Source organism: Lepus europaeus, chromosome 20 (genome assembly GCF_033115175.1).
Source record: "Lepus europaeus isolate LE1 chromosome 20, mLepTim1.pri, whole genome shotgun sequence".
Taxonomy (NCBI): domain Eukaryota; kingdom Metazoa; phylum Chordata; class Mammalia; order Lagomorpha; family Leporidae; genus Lepus; species Lepus europaeus.
In genome coordinates, this window is record NC_084846.1 from 45,450,682 (window position 1) to 45,471,441 (window position 20,760).

General features: G+C 42.3%; 1 protein-coding gene across 1 annotated transcript in view; it reads left to right on the forward strand.

The window, feature by feature from the left end:
- The first annotated feature begins 12,134 nt into the window (after positions 1–12,134).
- The window catches only part of VWDE (von Willebrand factor D and EGF domains), a 78,166-nt gene continuing 69,540 nt past the window's right edge, over positions 12,135–20,760 (forward strand). The window contains 2 exon segments of the mRNA XM_062178552.1: positions 12,135–12,338; positions 13,898–14,094. Of these exon segments, the coding sequence (XP_062034536.1) occupies positions 12,135–12,338; positions 13,898–14,094 (401 nt within the window).

Consider the following 20,760-nt stretch of genomic DNA (forward strand, 5'->3'; position numbering starts at 1 on the left):
TCTGGAAAACATCATGCTGAGTGAAATAAGCCAGTCCCTGATCGGTGACAACTAACTGAGCACCTAAAAGGAAACCTTTAGAAGTGAAACAGACACTATGAGAAACAATGACTTGATCAGCCCTTGTCCTGACTGTTGAGGAACAGCTTACTATTTTATTCTTTTCAGTATATTTTTGTTCTACTTAATAGCATTGGTTGAACTCTTTAATTAACACACAATTATTCTTAGGTCTTTAAATTGAACTGAAAATTGATCCCTGTTAAAAATAAGAGTGGGAATAAGAGAGGAGATGTACAGTTTGGCAGATGCTCACTTGGACTTAGGTCTAATGGTACAGCTAGAAACGTGCCAGGGGATTCCAAATCCCATCAAGATGGCAAGTACCAATGCCATGTTACTAGTTAAAGTCATCAGTTTAAGTTCATAATTGATCATAAAGATAGGATTAAGTGTCAAAGGGATCACATAAACAAGACCAATGTCTGCTAATAATAACTGATAGAATTAAAAAAGGAGAGAACGATGCAACATGGGAAGCAATATACACAGCAGGCTCATAGAGTGGCAGATGCCCTAAACAGCACTCTGGCCTCAGAATCAGCCATTAAGGCATTCAGATCTGGCTAAAAAGCCTATGAGAATATTGTAGGCATGGAAAGCCAAAACAAAAAATGTCAAAAAAAAAATGACCTAAATGAAAGATATCTACGAGTGAGATCCCAGCAGAAAGAACGAGCCATCAAAAAAGGAGGTACCTTTCTCTGAAGGGAGGAGAGAACTTCCACTTTGACTATGGCTTTGTCTAAATAAGGTCAGAGTTTGTGTACTCAAGAGGCTTTGGTAGCCTTGGCAGCCCAAAATAAGAGCCTCAGGTGATTACTGACGTCATAAATAAGAATGCCAATTGTTAAGTCAACAATGGGAGTCGCTGTGCACTTATTCCCCATGTAAGATCTCTGTTCTTAATGTGTTGTACTATACTAATTAATGGTAAAACTAGTACTCAAACAGTACTTTATACTTTATGTATCTGTGTGGGTACAAACTGTTGAAATCTTTCGTTAGTATATACTAAGTTGATCTTCTGTATATAAACATAATTGAAAATGAATCTCGATGAAGAATGGGATGGGAGTGGGAGTGGGAGATGGGATGGTTGTGGGTGGGAGGGAGGTTATGGGAAGAAAAGCTGCTATAATCCAAAAGTTATACTTTTGAAATTTATATTTATTAAATAAAAGTTTAAAAAAATAAATAAATACTATTCATTTAGAAAAAAAAAAACTAGTGGAAAAGGCAAGTTAGAGGGAACAGCATGAATAAAGTGAAGGACCCTTACGGGAGGAGGGACAAGAAACTAGGCCTGGGCAAATATCAGGGCTTCTTAAGAGGTTAGATGTTCCCCAGAGTCTAGCGGGCAGGACGTTCTCTGGGAAGGAAAAGTCAATCCCCTTCAGAGAATCTCTAGGCACGCCCAGAGCAGAACTGCCCCTCCCCTCCGGGAAACCTCTGGGCGACCCAAAGTAGAGCTGCCCCTCCCCTTCAGAGAGTCTCTAGGCGCACACTTATGATGTCACTGTGACCACCCAATCCTGTAACACCTCAGCACTCTCCCTCAGCACTCTCCGTCAGCATTCTCCGGTATGCTAATTGTCCCTCCGGACCAGCCAATCCTGTGCCACCTCTGCATTCTCCGCCCACACTTTACGCATGCGCATTAGGAATATGCTAATTCATTGCCTATATAACCTGTGTGAAACTGCCGCTCAGGGCTCCTCACCGCCTGAGGTGGGGGCCCGTTTGTGCAAACGTTCAATAAAAAACTCGTGCTTTTTGCATCAACTCGTCTGGAGTCTGGATCTTTGGGTGTCCTCCCTCCCGAGCAAGTGGGCATCTCTGCAACTGAGAGGTCCAACAAAAGATATGGCACTGTAAGGACTTTTGATACATTTTGATGCCACAGTGCAAGACAGCACAGTTACAGAAAAAAGAGTATGCATGAATCTCCATTCCTTAACTGGTGAAATGAGATGAATAAAATGAATGATCTCTGAGATCATTATCAACTGATATTCTGTGGCCTAGATTGTGTTATGCTCAGTAATTGTAATCTGCAGTACATTATATGGTAACTGGAAAAATGACAGATTCTTGAGTATATGCTTAATTACTGAATATTTTATTGGCTGAGTATGCAGTTACACTTGATGTGAATGTATAGCAGTACAGAAGCTGAAATTAAAAATCTACACAAAGAGACTGGGGTTTCATCCTGCTTTCGTTCGTTTGTCCATAATCAAGCTTTGCGAGCACAATTATCTTGCTGTCCCAATTTTTTTAATGTTCTATATTAATCGTAGGTGCTTATGTGTGCTTTTGCTAAAAATAAGGAACTAACCAAGATTTGTTTCTACAAAGATGTTTTAGTGGAAGGTATGCTAATACCCTAGTTCCAGAAACAGGTTATGCATTTGAGGGGAAATTTCTTTTAAATTGATAAAGACTATTAAATACAAACATCTGTTTGGCCTCTCTCTGTACTTCAGTGCATTTCGTGGCTAATTCAAACTTCAGCCATCAAAACTAGAGACAAATCTGTGGCCTGACACAGGCACACACCAGGACCTCACACCAACCTCTGAGCCACTATTTTCCCCTCAGTCAAAGGCTCAAGGAGTGGAGTCACACATGAAAAAGTCTCAGAACACAGGAAAAGAAGGCCAGAGACTAAGACTGGCCTACTCTTTCTACAAAGGTGATTCCACTTTTCAATACAACTGGATAATTTGGAGTCCATAAGTAGGCCACCTTAGGAGCTGAGGCTGAATATGGCAGGGCCCCATGAGAGAAAGTCTGTGGGTCACTAGGTCACAAGTAAACTCTCCTCAACCAGAAATAATGGGTACAATGTTGGAACACTACCTCCAGTGGAACTTGATATTTGTGAACAGGTTTTAGAATGATCTCACAAGATTCTTAAAATTAAAACCTGGTGAGAACAAACCTGAGTGGATTCCTAGTTCCTGGGTGTCTGCATGCTTGTTTGAACACAAAGAATGGACTTTTTCTGGGAGAGAGAGGCTGTATGTGACCCTTGTATACAGGATCAGTATTCTAGCCTGCCAAGGAAACTTGAAATCTTCAAGAGAGCCTCACTCAGAGACATAACCACATGTGTCCTCTGCTGAGGCCTCCTCCATGATTATAGTCTGAAGTATGTGCATGGAGTAGGGTTAAGGCATGGCATGGCTTAGATCTCCTGGGGTTCCTGTAGGGCCCTGTGTGGCCTCCAGTGGAAATCCCTCATAGCTTGAATGGTTCCAGCTGTCTTAACACTTTTATTATTCCCACAGTGCCCTACACATTTACAAACTCTTGCATTTGTGCAGTCACAGAAGAAAAGCTAGTGAGCATTAATTTAGAAAACCTGGCTTCCCTCCCAAGACCTATGGATGAAATGTCCTTTTTTTGTTTAGTAATTTCCTTTTATTTTATTTCTTAATGAATACAAATTTCATAAGTACAAATTTAGGAATATAGTTATTCTTCTCACCATATCAGCCCTTCTACCCACACTCCTACCCTTCTTCCTCCCTCTCCCCTTGCCAGTCCCGTTCTCCATTAAGATTCATTTGCAATTAACTTTGTATACAGAAGAGCAACTCTATACTAAGTAAAGATTTTAACAATTTGCACATAGACACACACACACAAAACTCTTTGAGAACTAGTTTTACAGTTAACTTTCAATACAACTCATTGAGGACAGAGGTCTTGCATGGGAAGTTAGTGCACAATGACTCTTGTTGTTAACTTAACAAATTAATATCTATGACATCAGCACCACCCGAGGCTCTTAAAATGAGCTGGCTAGGCTATGGAAGTCTTTTGAGTTCACAAACTGTCAGTATTTGGACAAGGCCATAAATAAAGTGGAAGTTCTCTCCTCCCTTTTGAGAAAAGCACATCCTTCTTTAATGGCCACTTCTTTGCACTAGGGTCTCACAGAGATCCTTCATGTAGAACATTTTTGACACAGTATCTTGGCTTTCCATGCCTGAAATGCTCTCACGGGCCTTTCAACCAGACCAGGAAGCCTTAAGGGCTGATTCTGAGGTCAGAGTGTTACTTAACGCTATTGTCATTCTATGAGTCTGCTGTGTGGACTGCTTCCCATGTTGGACATTCTCTCCTTTTTAATTCTATCTATTATTATTGCCAGGTACTTGATTCTATTTATATGATCTCTTTAAGCCAGATGTAAGTATGGTTTGGAGGTAGACTATTCATAGGCTTCCAGGTAGGCAGTTGAAGCCAATAGGATCCTGGCAGAGGCTAAGGTGTGCTGCTCTTTGGAACCACAGAGGAAGTGTCTGCAAGGAAACTGTCTTCATGGCTGGTCCAAGAGCAGCTGTGTAGTGCTCTGACAGTGATATCCAAATTATAAAATAACAGCTCATTTATCTTTCAGTTTTCCTAGGAAATTTTTATGCTTTTTTTTTTTTTGACAGACAGAGTGGACAGTGAGAGAGAGAGAGACAGAGAGAGAAAGGTCTTCCTTTTGCCGTTGGTTCACCCTCCAATGGCCGCCGCGGTAGGCGCGCTGCGACCGGCGCACCGCGCTGATCCGATGGCAGGAGCCAGGTGCTTCTCCTGGTCTCCCATGGGGTGCAGGGCCCAAGCACTTGGGCCATCCTCCACTGCACTCCCTGGCCACATATGCTTGTTTTTAAAAGGAAAAGAGGACCTACTCTGGGGGAGGAAGAACTAGTTAGAACCTTCTGATCCAAGTCAAAGTACGTAGAGAGGTCAGAGAGAAGATGAGACAGATTACAGAAGCCTAAGAGACTGCTGATAGGTCACCTTCGTGGCGGCCAGTCCTCCAATATGACAAACCCTCTCTTTGGCACCTATTAATAAAGGGGCAAACAAGTCCAACTTATAACTGGAAATGCAGTGGACTTTCTTGACTATACCCGAAAGGTGAGTCCTCTAAAACTGTATTTAACGGAGATGATGCATCCCGAATGCTAGAAGTATAGACACTGGTTGAGACATCAAAATTCCTTCAGCCTCATGGGAATGGGGCCAAAACTACTCTAAAGGCATCACAGAAACATGAAGAACAACATCAGAGCAGAATAACTAATGCTTTTGATGACAATATGCACCTTCAGGAATGTAAGGCTGTTGGCCCAAGAAGCATCTGAATGTCAGGAAGGAAGTGCAAGATCTAAAGGAACAAAAAGAAATGCTTGAAATCTTCAACATAAAAGGGTACAGGTTGCTAATGGTAAAAAAGCAAAAAACAAAAACAGCCAGTTAAAAATTACTGACACTGTGCTAAATTCCTTAAATGTGCTGCCTTGTTTTGAAGATTACATGGATGGTACAACAAAGAATTAGATCAAAAGAATGAATAATAGGAGCCAAGGGGAAAAAATTCATCCATGTTGTTCAGTTGCATGTTTCCTTGTCTCACATTGGAATGGCTGGGTTCATTCCCCACTTCTGGCTCCTTACTCCAAGTTCCTGCCAGTACAAACCATGGGAGGCAGCAGTGATGGCTCAAAAGTAGCTGAATTTCTACAAAAGCTTGATTGAATTCCTTGCTTCTCGTTTGAGCTCTAGCCCAACTCCAAGCTACTGCAGGCATTTTAGGGAATGAACCAGTAGATGGCTGTCTGCAATTCTCTCAATGACACTCAAATTAAAATAAAAATGGTATTTTAAAAAAAAATTCTCTTAAAAAAGGCTGAGAGAGGAAAACAATCTTAAAAGTTATGAGAAGAAAATTCAAACACATGAGGTACTTATGGTGATGTTGCCTTCTCCTGGAGTTGTTTGTCATTACTGGTTCTCTGTTACTTTTTCTGGCATGTTTAGTACAGCATACAGAAAAAGGACTAGCACATTAAGGACAGAGATCCTATATCATGTAGGATCTCTGTCCTTAATGTGCTGTACATTGTGATTTAATGCTATAACTAGTACTCCAACAGTATTTTTCACTTTGTGTTGCTATGTGAGGGAAAACTGTTGAAATCTTTACTTAATATATACTAAACTGATCTTCTGTATATAAAGAGAATTGAAAATGAATCTTGATGTGAATGGAAGGGGAGAGGGAGCAGGAGAGGGGAGGGCTGCAGGTGGGAGGGAAGTTATGGGGGGGGGGGAAAGCCATTGTAATCCATAAGCTGTACTTTGGAAATTTATATTCATTAAATAAAAGTTAAAAAAAAAAGAAAAGAAAAAGGACTAGCTGACCAGTGGTGGGATCACAAAGTCAGCAGAGCCACACTAGGCTCTCAAGGTGAAGCTGTCCTTGCATCTTCAAGGCATTCTGTAGCTTTTGGCTGCATACCCTCCATCCCTGTCTTCATACACTCTTCTCTGTTTTTACTTCTGTTAAAACAAAGGTTTGATGTCACCCTGTTTTAGATAACAAATTTAGCCTTATTTTCTTTTTCCAAAAGGCTCAACATATTTTTGAAGTGAATTATGTTCTCCATTATTCAAAAATGTCCCATTTTTACTTGCAAAATACTTATATTTACTTCTATTATGTTTATTTTATTTTAACATTTGTTTTTATTTACTTGAGTGACAGAAATGCAGAAGGATATGAGAGAGAGAGAGAGAGCACACCAGTGAATACTCTCCCACTCCCTGGTTCACTCCCAAATTCCTGAAATGGCAGAACTGAGTTGGGACTAAAGCTAGGAGTCACAAACTCAATCCAAGTCTTGCATGTGAGTGGTAGGAACCAAATCACTTGAGCCAACAGCACTGCCTGTCAGTGTCTGCTTTGGTAGGAAGCTGGAGGCAGGAGCTCCAGACAAACTCAGACATTCCGATATTTTACCTGTTAAACTAAATGTTCACTTTCATACTGTGTTTTAATTATGATTGTTACTTCAGAACATATTTTTCAAAAAAAAAAAAAGATTTAGTTACTTGAAAGAAGGGATTACAAAGGTAGAGGCAGAGGCGGAGAGAGAGAGGTCTTCCATATGCTGGATCAATCCCCAAATGGCTGCAATGGTTGGAGTTCAGCCCATCTGAAGCCAGGGACCTGGAGCTTCTTCCAGGTCACCCATGTGGGAGCAGGAGCCCACGGATTTGAGCCATCTTCTACTGCTTTTCCAAGCTATAGTAGAGAGCTGGATCGGAAGTGGAGCAGCTGGGACTTGAACCAGCATCCATATGGGATTCCGGCACCACAGGCACCGGTTTTACTTGCTACGCCACAGTGCCAGCCCAGCTTCATAATACACTTTTAAAACTCATAGGAATTTTACACTTGATCTTAGCCAAAAGGCCGAGAAGTGATAAAACTCATAGGAATTTTAACTCTATTTTGTTTAAGAATTTTTGCTGGTGGTTTTTGTATATTTAACCATTCACATATACTCAATATAATTTTGTCAACTTTTTCCTCTAAACTTTTGTTATGCTTTACTGAGTTAGCACAAACTTTAGATTAATTTAGCAGAGTTGACTTTTTGAAATCTTTCAGTCCACAAGAAATCATTATTTAAACCTTCTTTAATATAGTTATTGAAGTCTTCTTAAATTTTCTATAAATTTATTGTTAGGGTAGACATATTTTAAGTTATGAATACATAATATTTGACATGCTAATATTTATTTCCTCCATCATTATTTCCCTATGACTTTCCTTTCTTTAATCACACTCTGAGTATAATTTCTGAGGAAAAGGTTAAAACAGGATGTCTGGATTTTTCCTATTTTTTAATTTTGAAAAGTTAAACTCTGAAGGAGATTTTACACAATGAATAAAATAGCTTTGAAGAAAGATGAACAAAGATGACTTTGAAGAAAAATGACAATTAATTCTTCTTTTATCACTCACTGAAATACAAAATCTAATGTACACAGACATGCACACTTGTGAATGTGTGTATGCATACACACATCTGAAAACAGTTTTTATGTTGATGTAAGTGTACCAACTTAGTGTCATCCCCATAATCATTTTGCCTAATTTCTAATTTTATTAGAAATTCAGAAATGGTACAATAGTCACTTTGTGATTTTAGTTACACATAAATAAGCATTTCAGTTGCTGCTATCGGGTTTACTGAATTGTGTGTACTGCCCAAAACATGTAAAATATTTTCCCCTGGATTTTCCCTATCATTTCACTTAATATGAAATACATTCTTTGGAGTTGTTTTTAGCCTCATAGTTACATTCCTAAATTTAGGACTGTCATTTCTGCCAATGTTAATTTTTTTGCTTTTTTGAATATTTTAATATTAAATAGAATGTATTAAAGTAAATAAAATTAAGAACTATGTAAATCTAATGGGTTATTACTCCTTATGCTAGAGAAAAATTACTAGTGGAACCTGAAACCCTCACCCCATAAGCCTTTCTGAGATGGAAATACTTGCAAAGGAGATTTTGAGTTAAACATATTTGTAACAAATACAACTTCTGGCACATTCTTTTCTTTTTTATAAAATAATTTATATATGCTAAAATATACTTTTTAGTGTACATTTCTGGGAGTTCTGTCAAAATGTATATGGTTATGTTCCCATTTCCATAAGCAAGACATTCGACAGACATGTATAAACAACCTATGTGTCTCTGAATACTACCACTTTCTCTTGAGGAAAACCAGCCCTTGGAGAGTGCCCATCTGCTCTGCCCAGACAGTACGGATGTCATACGGGGGATCACACAGTCAATAGCCTTCTGAGCTTCACTTCTGTCACTAGCACAATACAATTGAAACTAATCATTTCAGGGGACGGTGCTGTGGCGCAATAGGTTAATCCTCTGCCTGCAGTGCCGGCATCCCATATGGGCAATGGTTCTAGTCCCAGCTGGTCCTCTTCCAATCCAGCTCTCTGCTATGGTGGAATATGGCCCAAGTCCTTAGGTCCCTGCACCCACATGGGAGACCTGGAAGAGGCTCCTGGCTCCTGGCTTTGGATCAGCCCAGCTCCTACTGTTGCGGCCATTTGGGGAGTGAACCAGAGGATGAAGACCTTTCTCTCTCCCTCTCACTGTCTATAACTCTCTCAAATAAATAAATAAAATCTTAAAAAAAGAAAAATTAAAAATGCCATTATTTGCTTTACAGCTTTAGTTTTCAAGCAATATTTCTTTCAAATATTACCTAATAGCCTTGTTTGCTTCCAAGAAATGCAATTTTTTTAGTATGGAACAAGATAGAATAGCTGAGAAACCATGTGGCAATTACTATGCTGGTTCTATTGATTCAGATCAATGGAAACAACAGTAAGAGAAAACAAGAAGGAGTAAACGTGGAAATGGCTTGCCTGTATTGATACTGAACACAGAACTCGGTGTCATTGAGCTTATTTCACCCTAATTATCATGAGGAATTCATTAGATGAAACAATGGGGCAGAGGGAGCTCAGGCAGAAGAAAAGCATGAGCAAAGACCTGGCAGTTGAGACCATGAATGAGGTCTGGAAACCTCAGAGGAATACAGTGTAGGTACAGAGAAAGATTAAGTGTGGACTTCAATCTCCTAATCTTCCAAATGATAGAATCAGTTTTTTATTTATAAGACTACTCTCTCTACTTATATTTTTTGCTAATGAAGAACCAAAGTGACTCCATTTTTAAACAATAAAAAAAAAGCAGCCTCCCTTTCCCATAGCAGACCTGAGTCCTTGGAGTCCTTGTAAAAGCAGACATTCAGGCATTCCGGAGATGTCAAAGCTTACCAGGGACAGCTAGCTCGGTAGACCAAGGACAGCACAGTAGAGATTGCTAAACAAAGTAACTCCCTGTGCCCAAAGCTTCCATGCTGTATGTAACTCTTTTTTCCTGCTGATGTAGCCCTTTTTTCCTTTAAAAACTCTCCCTAACAAAGACCAGGGCCTCACTCCTTCCTCCGCTGTGCCGGTTGGTTGGATGGGGTCCCTGTCGCGGCTTGTACTCCTGAATAAACCTTGCTTTTGCAGTTCGGTGTGATCGACTCTCTGGGGATCTCTGCGGGGATCTAACGATCTGGGCACAACATATTTTTTGGTGCCCAACACTACAGGTTTATTCTTACTGAATTTGTATCATGCTAAGAAAATGTAGCTGGAATAATCCACCCTGTGTCTTGGAGACAGAATTAGTCAGATTTTAGAATTTATGTTTAATTATTGAACATTCTTTGGCCTCTCAGGCAATTAAAATCAATTTGCAAACATATACATAGATGTAGATCAAATTCAATTTCATCTTTGCTTTTTAACTAATGAAGGAGGAAATTTCACTTAGGCAAGAAAACAATATGGATGTTGGTGGGTGGTTCTGTGCCCTACTGCATCTGCTCAGGTCTCTCAGCTGATGTCAAAGAAACAGCTCTGCCGTTGGAGCCTCAGGCATGGGCTTTCTTCCCCAATCTCTCATGAACCTGTTGAATTATTTTGTGCATTTAGGCCCACATCAGTAAATCTCATAATTTTACTGAACTTAATTTAATTAGGCAAACAGATTTTTAAAGAATGATGACGTCTTTAGTGCTCAGTCAACCCTGACAACTACCTGTGCCATCAGGGACCTCAGAGTTTGCTGGCGTAGTTACTCAGAGAAATGGAGACTCTGGATGCTGTGCCTGGGGATTAGAGCTGTGATAATGTGTAATACAGGTGTCCATGGGAACCCTTTGTGATGCGTCAAGAAAACTATGGGACTGGGCATTTAGCACAGTAGTTAAGGTTCCACTTGGGACCTCTCATCCCACATCAGAGCACCTGGGTTTGATGCAGCAGCGATATTTCAATCTGGGTCCCAGTGGAGGACCCAGTGGAGGACCCAGATTCCATTCAGGGCTCCTGGCTTCAGCCCAGCTCAGCCCCAACTGTTACAGGCATGTGGTGAGTGAACCAGCACATGGTAAATCTCTGTCTCTCCGCCTTTCAAGTATATAAAATTTTTTTAAACAGAAGTCATATTCTCAAAATAAAGAGAACTCTGTGGAGAAAGTGATGTGGTTGACACTTAACAGCCAGGCAAAAAAGTGAGAAGAGGCTTCAGGTTAGAGATGCCAAACAGGCAACAAAATAAGGCAGATTCTGGCCAGGCCAGGAAGGTCGGGTGCTGTGGTGCACCTCGAGGACTACATTCCGTGGGATACTAACGGGAATGCATCTCGGGAGCAGCCGGCACCAAGAGTCCTCTAGGTTTCCTTAAAGACTGCACCTTACCCAAAGGCCAAAGGGAAGCCACCAAAATAGTTTAAACAGGCCTAGGGACAAGACGGAGGCAACGACTTAGATAACATGGCCAAAACACCAGAGACAGCAGATGGCAACCTGTATGCCAGTGTGTTGTCAGAAGGAGAGGTGAGAATGAAAGAATGAGTGACATTGAAGAAAAATTCAAGTGTTATACACTGGATGGCTGTGGAGGTCAAGAAAGAGGCAAAGACATGTTCCTGGCTTCCCACATCCGTGCGTGATACGGAGTTTTTGAGTGGATGAAGGAAGAGTTGCAGCAGGTGTGGGAAGGATGTGGGGTCTGGGTGGACATGTTCTGTCACTGGGGTTCACGGGCCAGTGTCTGCAAGTCTGGGTCTGGAGCCAGGATGGTGATTAGCGCTGACAAGCTTGGCAGTCATCAGCATGCAGGGCAAGACTGACCAGGTGCAGGTCTTCCTAAGATGTGGGTTCCCCCCTTCCTGTTCTGAAAACCTGACCTGGAGGCGGGAGGGGGGTAGAAGAGAGCCCACTGCGTGTTCACCCGCCTCCCTCTGTCCTCCCGTCTCCTGGGCAGGACCACAGGCCCAGGCCCCGCGGCCGGGCGGTCAGGGTGAGGCTCTGTCCCCCACCTGGGCCACCTCACCTTGCAGCAGCACCTGGGGCTGGGCGGAGCACGCAGCGCCATCCCGGGAAGGGGCGGCGATGCCCGGGTCCCGGCTCCACCACAGGCGGAGCAGCAACAGACAGGGAAGCCTGGAGAAGGCCGAGGCCTGGACCCGGGGACTTCTTGGGCCCACGTGGGGCAGCCGCAGCTGCGAGGGCGGGGAAGCTTCTGGCCTGGGGTAAGGTCAGCGAGGTCGGGGCCGGCCGATGGGCGCCGGGGTGCCGTGTGGCCGGCAGCGGGGATGAGCTGACCCTTTGGGCGCGATGAGCGTCCCGGGCCCCTCTGGCCTGTGGCCGTCTTGGCGACAGTCGCCTCGCGGTGCCGCGCTGGTTCCCTTTCCTGCGTGCGCGGCTTCCCGGATTGCCTGGGTCCCCTCCTTGTTTCTGATGCATCGTTATCAGGAGTCCTGTGGGCCTGCGTTTTCTTGTTATGAGCAACGAGTTCAGCTTCCTAGAAAGTCTTTGCAGGTGATGACTGAAGCGGTTTTGAATCCCTGAGAAGCCAGACAAGCGTTCTGGTGAAAGCACTCGAGATGCCTCCAGGCAGAGGAGTGGGAACAGACCTTGGGAAAAGTCACTTACTAGGTTTCTGTAACAAAGCAGCACAGACTGGGTGCAGGGGTCTCACAGTAGAAACCCATTTACCCAGAGTTCTGCAGGCTGAAAGTCCGACAGCCAAGGGTCAGCTCGATTTCCTCTAAGTGACTCCTTCCATGGCTTGTCCATGGGCCGTTTCCCACCTGTGCCATCCCATGGGCATCCTATGTGGTCTGTGTCCTAATCATTTTTGTAAGTACAGTCAGTGCTAAACAGACCTAGGAGATAGGCATAGATACCCTTGTGTTAGAAATAAGAACGCTGACACACAACAGGGCCCAGTGCTAGGACTGTGGAAAAGTCCTCTCTTCTCACGTCAAAAAGTGAACTGACATTTGATGTGAGCGCTGAACTAGCATGTAGTCACTGAGGTCACAGACCATGCGCCAGATGTGCTCAAATCATCAGGATTTCTGATCCCCCTTCTCTCATCTATGAACTTAGGAGCAGAAGTTGCTAATTTGCAGCTGTTTCACAGGGCAGTCTCTTTGGCCTGAAGGATGTTTTGTTTTTTAAATTTTCTTTCAAATATGTCTGAAGAAAGAGAGAGAGAGAGAGAGAGAGAGAGAGAGAGAGAGAGAGAGAGAGAGAGACACGGCGAGTGCACAAGTGCACTTGCGCTGCCACCTGCTGGTTCATTCCCCAAATGTCCACAGTGACCAACACTGAAGCTGAAGCCAGGAGCCTGGAACTCACAAGGTCTCTGCAGGGCCCAGTCCCTTAAGCCACCACTGCTGCCACCTGAAGTTTGAATTAACAGGAAGCTGGACTCAGGAGCCAGAGCCAAGTATGGAACCCATGTGTTTTACTATAGGACACAGGCATCTTACCTGTTAGCCTAAATGGCCACCTCTGTTTTTTAATTTTAAAAAATCAGTTGCATATTTTTAAATTAAAATATATTACGAAAGATAAAAGCAAGAAAGAGTTTTTTACTTTCCTAGGAAAAACAGGCTCTGTGAATGGAGTTGCTCATAAAGTTTCAGATGATAATCAAGGGGGCTTGGGGACTGAGACTGACAGAGGTAAACCAGGATTGCTTCATTACACAGGCAATCTCAAACTGGAAGATGAATAGGTGATTTGGAGTCATCCCCAGGTCACTCTGAGAATTACAACCAAGGCCGATGATGGTGTAGGGATCCCGAGTCACTGGATCACAATTAAATGAGTGTCCCTCATCTAGAAATGTGGATTATACAATGACATGCTGGCTCCATTGGAAATATATGAACATGCAGATATTTCATGTCTAATTTACTTATGTCAAATTCTTAGAAATGAAAAACACACATCAGTGATATGACAGGTAAATTTTAGAAGCCCTGCATTCCTCAGTGTCTGGCAAAACACACATACAAAGGTGATCCCTATGAGATGAGGGAAATTACTATGGTACGTGTAAACAGAATGAGGTGTCCATACTGCAGAAGCCAGGAAAGACCTTCAAATCCAGGTTAAAAGAGCCGCACCCAGAGACATGGACGTGGGCGCTCCACTGCAGTCTGCTCTACAGTTACACCTCGGAGAGCTCACGTGTGGGGGAAGCAGTGTGTCAGGGCACAGCCTGGACTCTTCAGATCACTGTAGGATCAGATGTGACCTATGGTCACAAGATAAGGGCTATGTACTATAGTTGTAATCTGCTTTGTCCATTCCCAGGACGTACCACAATGAATAATAACCCTTTCTACTTGCACTATGACTGGACCAAAACTAGAGAACACTAACTTATAAAAGTACCTTCCCTTGACCTTCAGCCACATGGAGAGCTGGTCCTGGTGCCAAGTGCTTGTTCTGCCTGCGGCAGAACACTCACAAGATTCCATGCCGGCAGTTACAGCTCACAAGTTACTGGTCAAAGGCAGGGCTGTAGTGCCCATTTGAAGCTATGGGTGAGTTACTGCCTTCCAGCTGGTCCTTGAGGGTCCACAGTGTGATGTAATGGTGTTGTCTAAATTGTCTTCCACAGGAAATGTTGGTATGTGCATCTTTGTCTGTTTATACAGTAAAAGTATGACCTACTTTTAAGGGAAAACAAGCTAGCTAGATGTTTTCTGCTCCAGTTGAAGATGGTAAAGGCAGTGGGACGATTAGACTGATTACAGAAGCCTTTGGGCCCTCAGGTCACCTGAATTATCAATTTTGTCATTGACAGCACTTTGAAAAGATGCAAGCAAGCTCACCTTTCCACTGAAAGATACTATAAACCTTAACAGAGAACAGGAAAGCTAATCCTCTAATACATTTAATGGAGTGATGATGGTTCCTTTTTAAGGGCAGCATTAAAATCCCACCAATCCCAAGTAACTGAGGCCAAAGATATCACAAAGGCATCTCAGAAGCATGTAGAACAACATCAGAAGGGAATAACTAATAATTTTGATTAAAACCTTCAGTTACAGGAATGCCTAGAGCTGCTTGCCCAAGAAGATGCTGAATGGCAGGAGAGAGTGAAGGAGCCAAAGGAACAGGAAGAAATGCTTGAAAACTTCAACACACAAGGTAGCAAGTTGAAATGATAGAGTCAGTTGAAATCTCCGTCACTCTGCCAATGACCGTAAGAGTGCCTGATCTCTCTAGAGAAGAGTATGCTGATGAGGCAACAAGGAATTGGGCTAAAATGGTAAATCCAGAAATGAAAATCAAGGGCACCAGCCTCAAGTGAATGCGAAGAAACTCATCAACACTGTTAGATGTTTTTCATTAAGAACGTGAAAGAGAAAAATGGGATATATAAAAGGTTCTATGAATAAAATGTTATATGAATAAAGAAAGGAAGCACGTATGGTTCAAATCAAAACTTCCAAACAGTGTGAAAATATAGTTTGAAAGCTACATTGAAAAGCTTTAGATACAACCGAGAGACACTGCCTAAAGTACATCAAGGATATGAAATGTAACTGCGAAAAGTCCATGAACAAGGGATTCAACTGCTTAGAAAAAGAGAAGAAAGTTCCCTGAGTGCAGGCAAACATCCCCGCTGTGTACCTAAACCTTAACTGCTTCAGAACAATGGAGAGACCCCCGGAAGCCACTATTTCCTTCACCAAAATTGAGAAAACAGTTCACCGAGAGTTGTCTGGCAGTTCTGTCAACTCAGAGCTCAGTGATCTAAGGGAATAATCATAATTAAAAAAAATGGCTGAATGAATTTGAAATACAGTTTTTTCCCGGCGACTCCCTACAATTATGATTCCAAATGCAGCCATAGCAGCAGCCCAGCAGGAGGTGCTCCTTGCATCCTCAGTTCCCCAGAGGAGCAGGGGAGGTGAGATGGGAGGGCTCAAGAATGTAGGGTGATGTGCATGTTTGATTCAGGTTTACAGCATCCAACCCTACAATAACATTTAGGCAGACATCTAACATATTTTCTGTCTTTAAATAATTCTGATTCACATCTTTTAGGCTAATGCATTGCGTAATTGATGATGCATTTGTCCTTATGGAAATTTTAGATTTTTGTAATTCCTACAATTGCTTCCAGAATGTAGTTTTAATGTAATTCTTAACATATCCAGTTCATCAAGACCACCAAAACTGTCGTATTTATATATGTATAAATTAAATATATACAGGTAGAGTTACAGAGAGACGGGGAGACAGAGAGAAAGGTCTTTTATCCACTGGTTCATTCCCTCACTGGCTGCAATGTCTGGTGCTGGGCCGATCTGAAGCTAGGAACAAGGAGCTTCTAGGTCAGCCATGTGGGTACGGGGCACAAGCAATTGGGCCATCTTCCACTGCTTTTCTGGGCCATAAACAGAGAGTTGGATCAGATGAGGAGCAGCTGGGATTCAAATCGGTGCCCATATGGGATGCCAGCACCACAGGCAGAGGCTTAGCCTACTACACCACAGTGCCAGACCTCATGTATTATATTTTATTTTAATGAATTGGTCCACTATACTTAAACTGTAACTGAAGTTTTACATGACCAATTATGCATTTGAATCATGAGAAACAGCTGCTATGTACTAAGAGCTGCAATAAGCAATGTACAAAGTAACTTCATAGTTACCTCAGTTAATGTTTGTTGATTTTTAAAACAGTACATATACATATAAACAAAACAAACATCAACTATAACCATACTCCCTGTTAAATGCATTAGTATTTTTAATAGTCTAGTTCTAAATTCATAGATATTTTGGGAACCTGACATTTGGAAAATATTCTTTATAAACTTTGTATTATTATTTAAGTCCTTTTTTTTTTTTTTTTTTTTTGCTGTTTGTTCCCAAATTTTGCACTGGGAAAAGATTATCTTCCTGGCTTCTGACTCTGTAATTTTGTTCTTTTAAAATTTTTTATTTATAAAAGGGAACACAGTTCATGTATTTTATTTACATAGTTTTAAAAGCATGATGACACTTCCCACCCTACCCTCCCATCTTCCCTCCCACTCCCTTTCTTATTTTTCATTTAATTTTTACAAAGACATACTTTCAACTTACTCTATAATCACAAGCTTAGCCTGACTAATTTTTGACATGGAAAGTAAATCCTGCAACTTGGGAAGTTCTTTAAATTCTTAAATTTTTATTGTTTCATATGTTGTATGTTTAGAGGTTTCATAAGAAATAAATGAGAAATCTAGCATTTTCTTTTCCTAAATACTTAGCTAGTTATTTCAACATAGTTTGAAGCTAATTCACTTTTCCAGTTTCTGGAAAAGCCCTGTTTCTTTCCAGATTTCCTGTGTATTTAAGATTATATCGGGGCCAGTGCTATGGCGTAGTAGGTTAAGCCTCTGCCTGGGGTGCTGGCATCCCATATGGGTGCCAGTTTGAGTCCCAGTTGTTCCACTTCTAATTCATCTCTCTAATGGCCTGGGAAAGCAGTAGAAGATGGCCCAAGTGCTTGGGCCTCTGCACCCACATAGGAGACCTGGAAGAAGCTCCTGGCTTTGGATTGGCCCAGATCAGACCATTGTGGCCATTTGGGGAGTGAACCAACAGATGGAAGACCTCTCCCTCTATCTGTAACTCTGCCTCTCAAATAAATCTTTAAAAAACAAGGTTATATCTACTTTGTTTTAAAGATTATTGCTCTACAACACATTTTAAAAGCTCACAGAGACACTTTCCATATCCTTGAAGTATTTCTGTCATGTTTTCAGGGTATTTAACTACCCAGCTGTGTCAAGGTCTGCCCTCCAGAATCCCAGAAAAGTTGTTATTAAGATTTAGTGAGTTAGCACAAATTTTATAGATTATTTCAGGGGGATGACTATAAAATGTTGCTTCATATCCACAAAAATAATACTTTTATATTTAAACTCTTCTTCATATTTTCTTGTATAACTCTAAGTGAATCCTAAAGAATTAGATGTTTTTGCTTGAAAGTGGGAGAGAGGATGAGAGGGAGGGAGAGAGAGAGATCGATCTTCCATCTGCTGAAGACAGGAGCTGAAAACCCAATCCAGACCTCTCATGTGGGTGGCAGGGACCCAGCGATTGAGCCATAAACTGCTCCCTTCCAGGGTACTCATTAGCAGAAAGCTAGAATCAAGAGCATATCTGTGACACTAACCCAAGCACTCCACTGTGAGATGTGGACATCCCTAACGGTGTCTTATCTACTGTGTCTATCGCTAGCACGTAAGTATTGTATTTCAATATATTGGTCTACTACTACTTACACTATAATTGAAGTTTTACATGACCAGATACTCTATAAAAATTCTGGTATTAATGAAATTATGTGATGCCCAGAAAGTACACTCTGGAATAGACTACACTGTGACTTGGAAATAAAAATACTAAGACAAGTTCTTGAAAATGTATTTAGTTATTGAGTTGGTAATTCTGACTGCTAGAGCTCTAACCTGGGCTTCGTTCTTAATTCCCTCATGACTGAAGATCAAGGTCTACCTTGAAGTATTCTAATCAGTAAAATTCATACTTTTGTTGGACTCAATTTAATTAGGCAAGTTTGTGTTGAGTGTCAATGATGACTCAGGCACTTGGCCAACACCAGGGATGGCACATTGACTCAAAAACAGTCCATTTTCAAGGACCTCATAACTTGGTAGGTTCTAGAAAGAGGGATTTTAGTGCAGTGAGCAGACAGAGGAGCTGCAAGAATGTTGAAGACAGTTGTATCAGAACCCTTCCTGATGGGACAAGAGAACTCTGATGGTAAGAAGCTTTAAGAGAACTAATGCTGGAACCAACTCTGAAGAGTACTGTAGATTATCTCTGGAGCTATGAAAGGAGTTTACAGAGGTACAGGTGGAGAGATACTAAAGAGACAGGAGGGTGAGTTGCTGTGGTCCTCAACCTGGTGATATGCGGTCATGGTCTATGTTAAGATATTGTCAGTGGAGAAGTTGAAAAATAAACCTTGCTGATAGTAAAGGAAAAGACTTATTTTAAAAACTGAATGGCTATGGGGATAGTGTAGGGGGGAACCAAAGATGACTTCCAGGCCTCCAGTTTAAGCAAAATAAAGGAGCTATCTCTGAGACAGGAAAACATGAAGAGGAGAAGAGAGGAGAGGAGAGGAGAGGAGAGGAGAGGAGAGGAGAGGAGAGGAGAGGAGAGGAGAGGAGAGGAGGAGGAGGGGAAGAGGGAAGAAGGGGGAGGGAAGGGGTGAGGGGAGAGAGGAGAGGAGGGGAGGGGAAGGGGGAAGAGGGAAATGGGGAGAGGGAAGAGGAGGGGGAGAGAGGAGAGGAGAGGAGAGGAGAGGAGGAGGAGAGGGGAGAGGAGAGGAGGGGAGAGGAGAGGAGGATAAGAGAGGGAGAGGAGAGGGGAGGGGCAGGGGAGGGGAGAAGAAAGTAGGTAAGGTACAAAAAATTTTAATGTTTGGATCTCCCACATGGATGGCAGGAACCCAAGCACTTGAGTCATTGCCTGCTGCCTCCCAGGGTGCACACTAGCGGGAAGCAGGGCTGAAAGCAGAGGAGGACTCAAATCCCGCCACTCTGTATGGGATGTGGGCTTCTCACGCTGTGCCACAATGCTCACCCTGAAAGCTACATTTTTTCACAAATATAACATAACCTTATTCTTGTAAAATCCTAAACCCCCCAAACCATGAAAATGAATGGGGGAGAGAGAGAGAGAGAAATTATCTGTTAATGTGTGTAAATGTGGTGAAGTATAAATACCATGTGGCAATAACTGATTATTTGGGAAACACAAGGGGTAGAAATCTTGTAATTTTTTGCTGTCAGCCTTAATATTATTCTCTACTATAATATGAATGCAACAGGGTATAATGAAAAAAGTATTAGAGGGGCCTGCGCCGTGGCTCACTTGGTTAATCCTCCACCTGCGGCGCCAGCATCCCCTATGGGTACCGGGTTCTAATTCCAGTTGCTCCTCTTCCAGTCCAGCTCTCTGCTATGGCCCGGGAGTGCAGTGGAGGATGGCCCAAGTGCTTGGGCCCCTGCACCCGCGTAGGAGACCAAGAGGAAGCACCTGGCTCCTGGCTTTGGATCAGCGTAGTTCTGGCCGTAGTGGCCACTTGAGGGGTGAACCGATGGAAGGAAGACCTTTCTCTCTGTCTCTCTCTCTCACTGTCTAACTCTATGTCAATAAATAAATAAATAAATAAATAAAACATTAGAAATTAACTGTGGCATAATTAAGGGAAAGAGATATCACATGACAGAAATGACATACATGGGAAAGGCAAAGGTGGAGCTTCCACTGTCAAGAAGAGATAGGGTACCACAAAGTTAACCAACTTCACAGTTTCACTCAAGGACTATCCAAACAAATATGTAGAAGTCATAGAAATTTTTATGAGGAGAAATCCTATCTGCCAGCGATACACTAATCCCAGAATCGAATGGTGAACAGATGACAAAGCCATCTTTTGGTAAGTAATTTTGAGGTCCAGAGAAAACTAATTTTAAAACATATATAAGTTGCCACTGTGGTATAGTGAGTGGGTAGGGCCGGCATCCCATATGGGCACTGGTTTGAGTCCCAGCTGTGCCACTTCTGATCCAGCTCTCTGCTATGGCCTGGAAAAGCAGCAGAAGATGGCCCAGGTCCCTGCACCCATGTGGGATGCCCAGAGGAAGCTCCTGGCTCCTGGCTTTGGATTGGGGCAGCTCTTTCTGGCCGTTATGGTCACCTGGGCAGTGAAACAGCAGATGGAGGACCTCTCTCTCTCTCTCTCTCTCTCTGCCTCTGCCTCTCTGTAACTCTAATTTTCAAATAATTAAATCTTTAAAAAATAACATATAGGACGTGGCAGACATTTGGTGTAGCATCTTAAGTCACTATTTGGGATGCCCTATCCCATATTGGAGTGCCTGGTTTGAGTCCTGGCTACT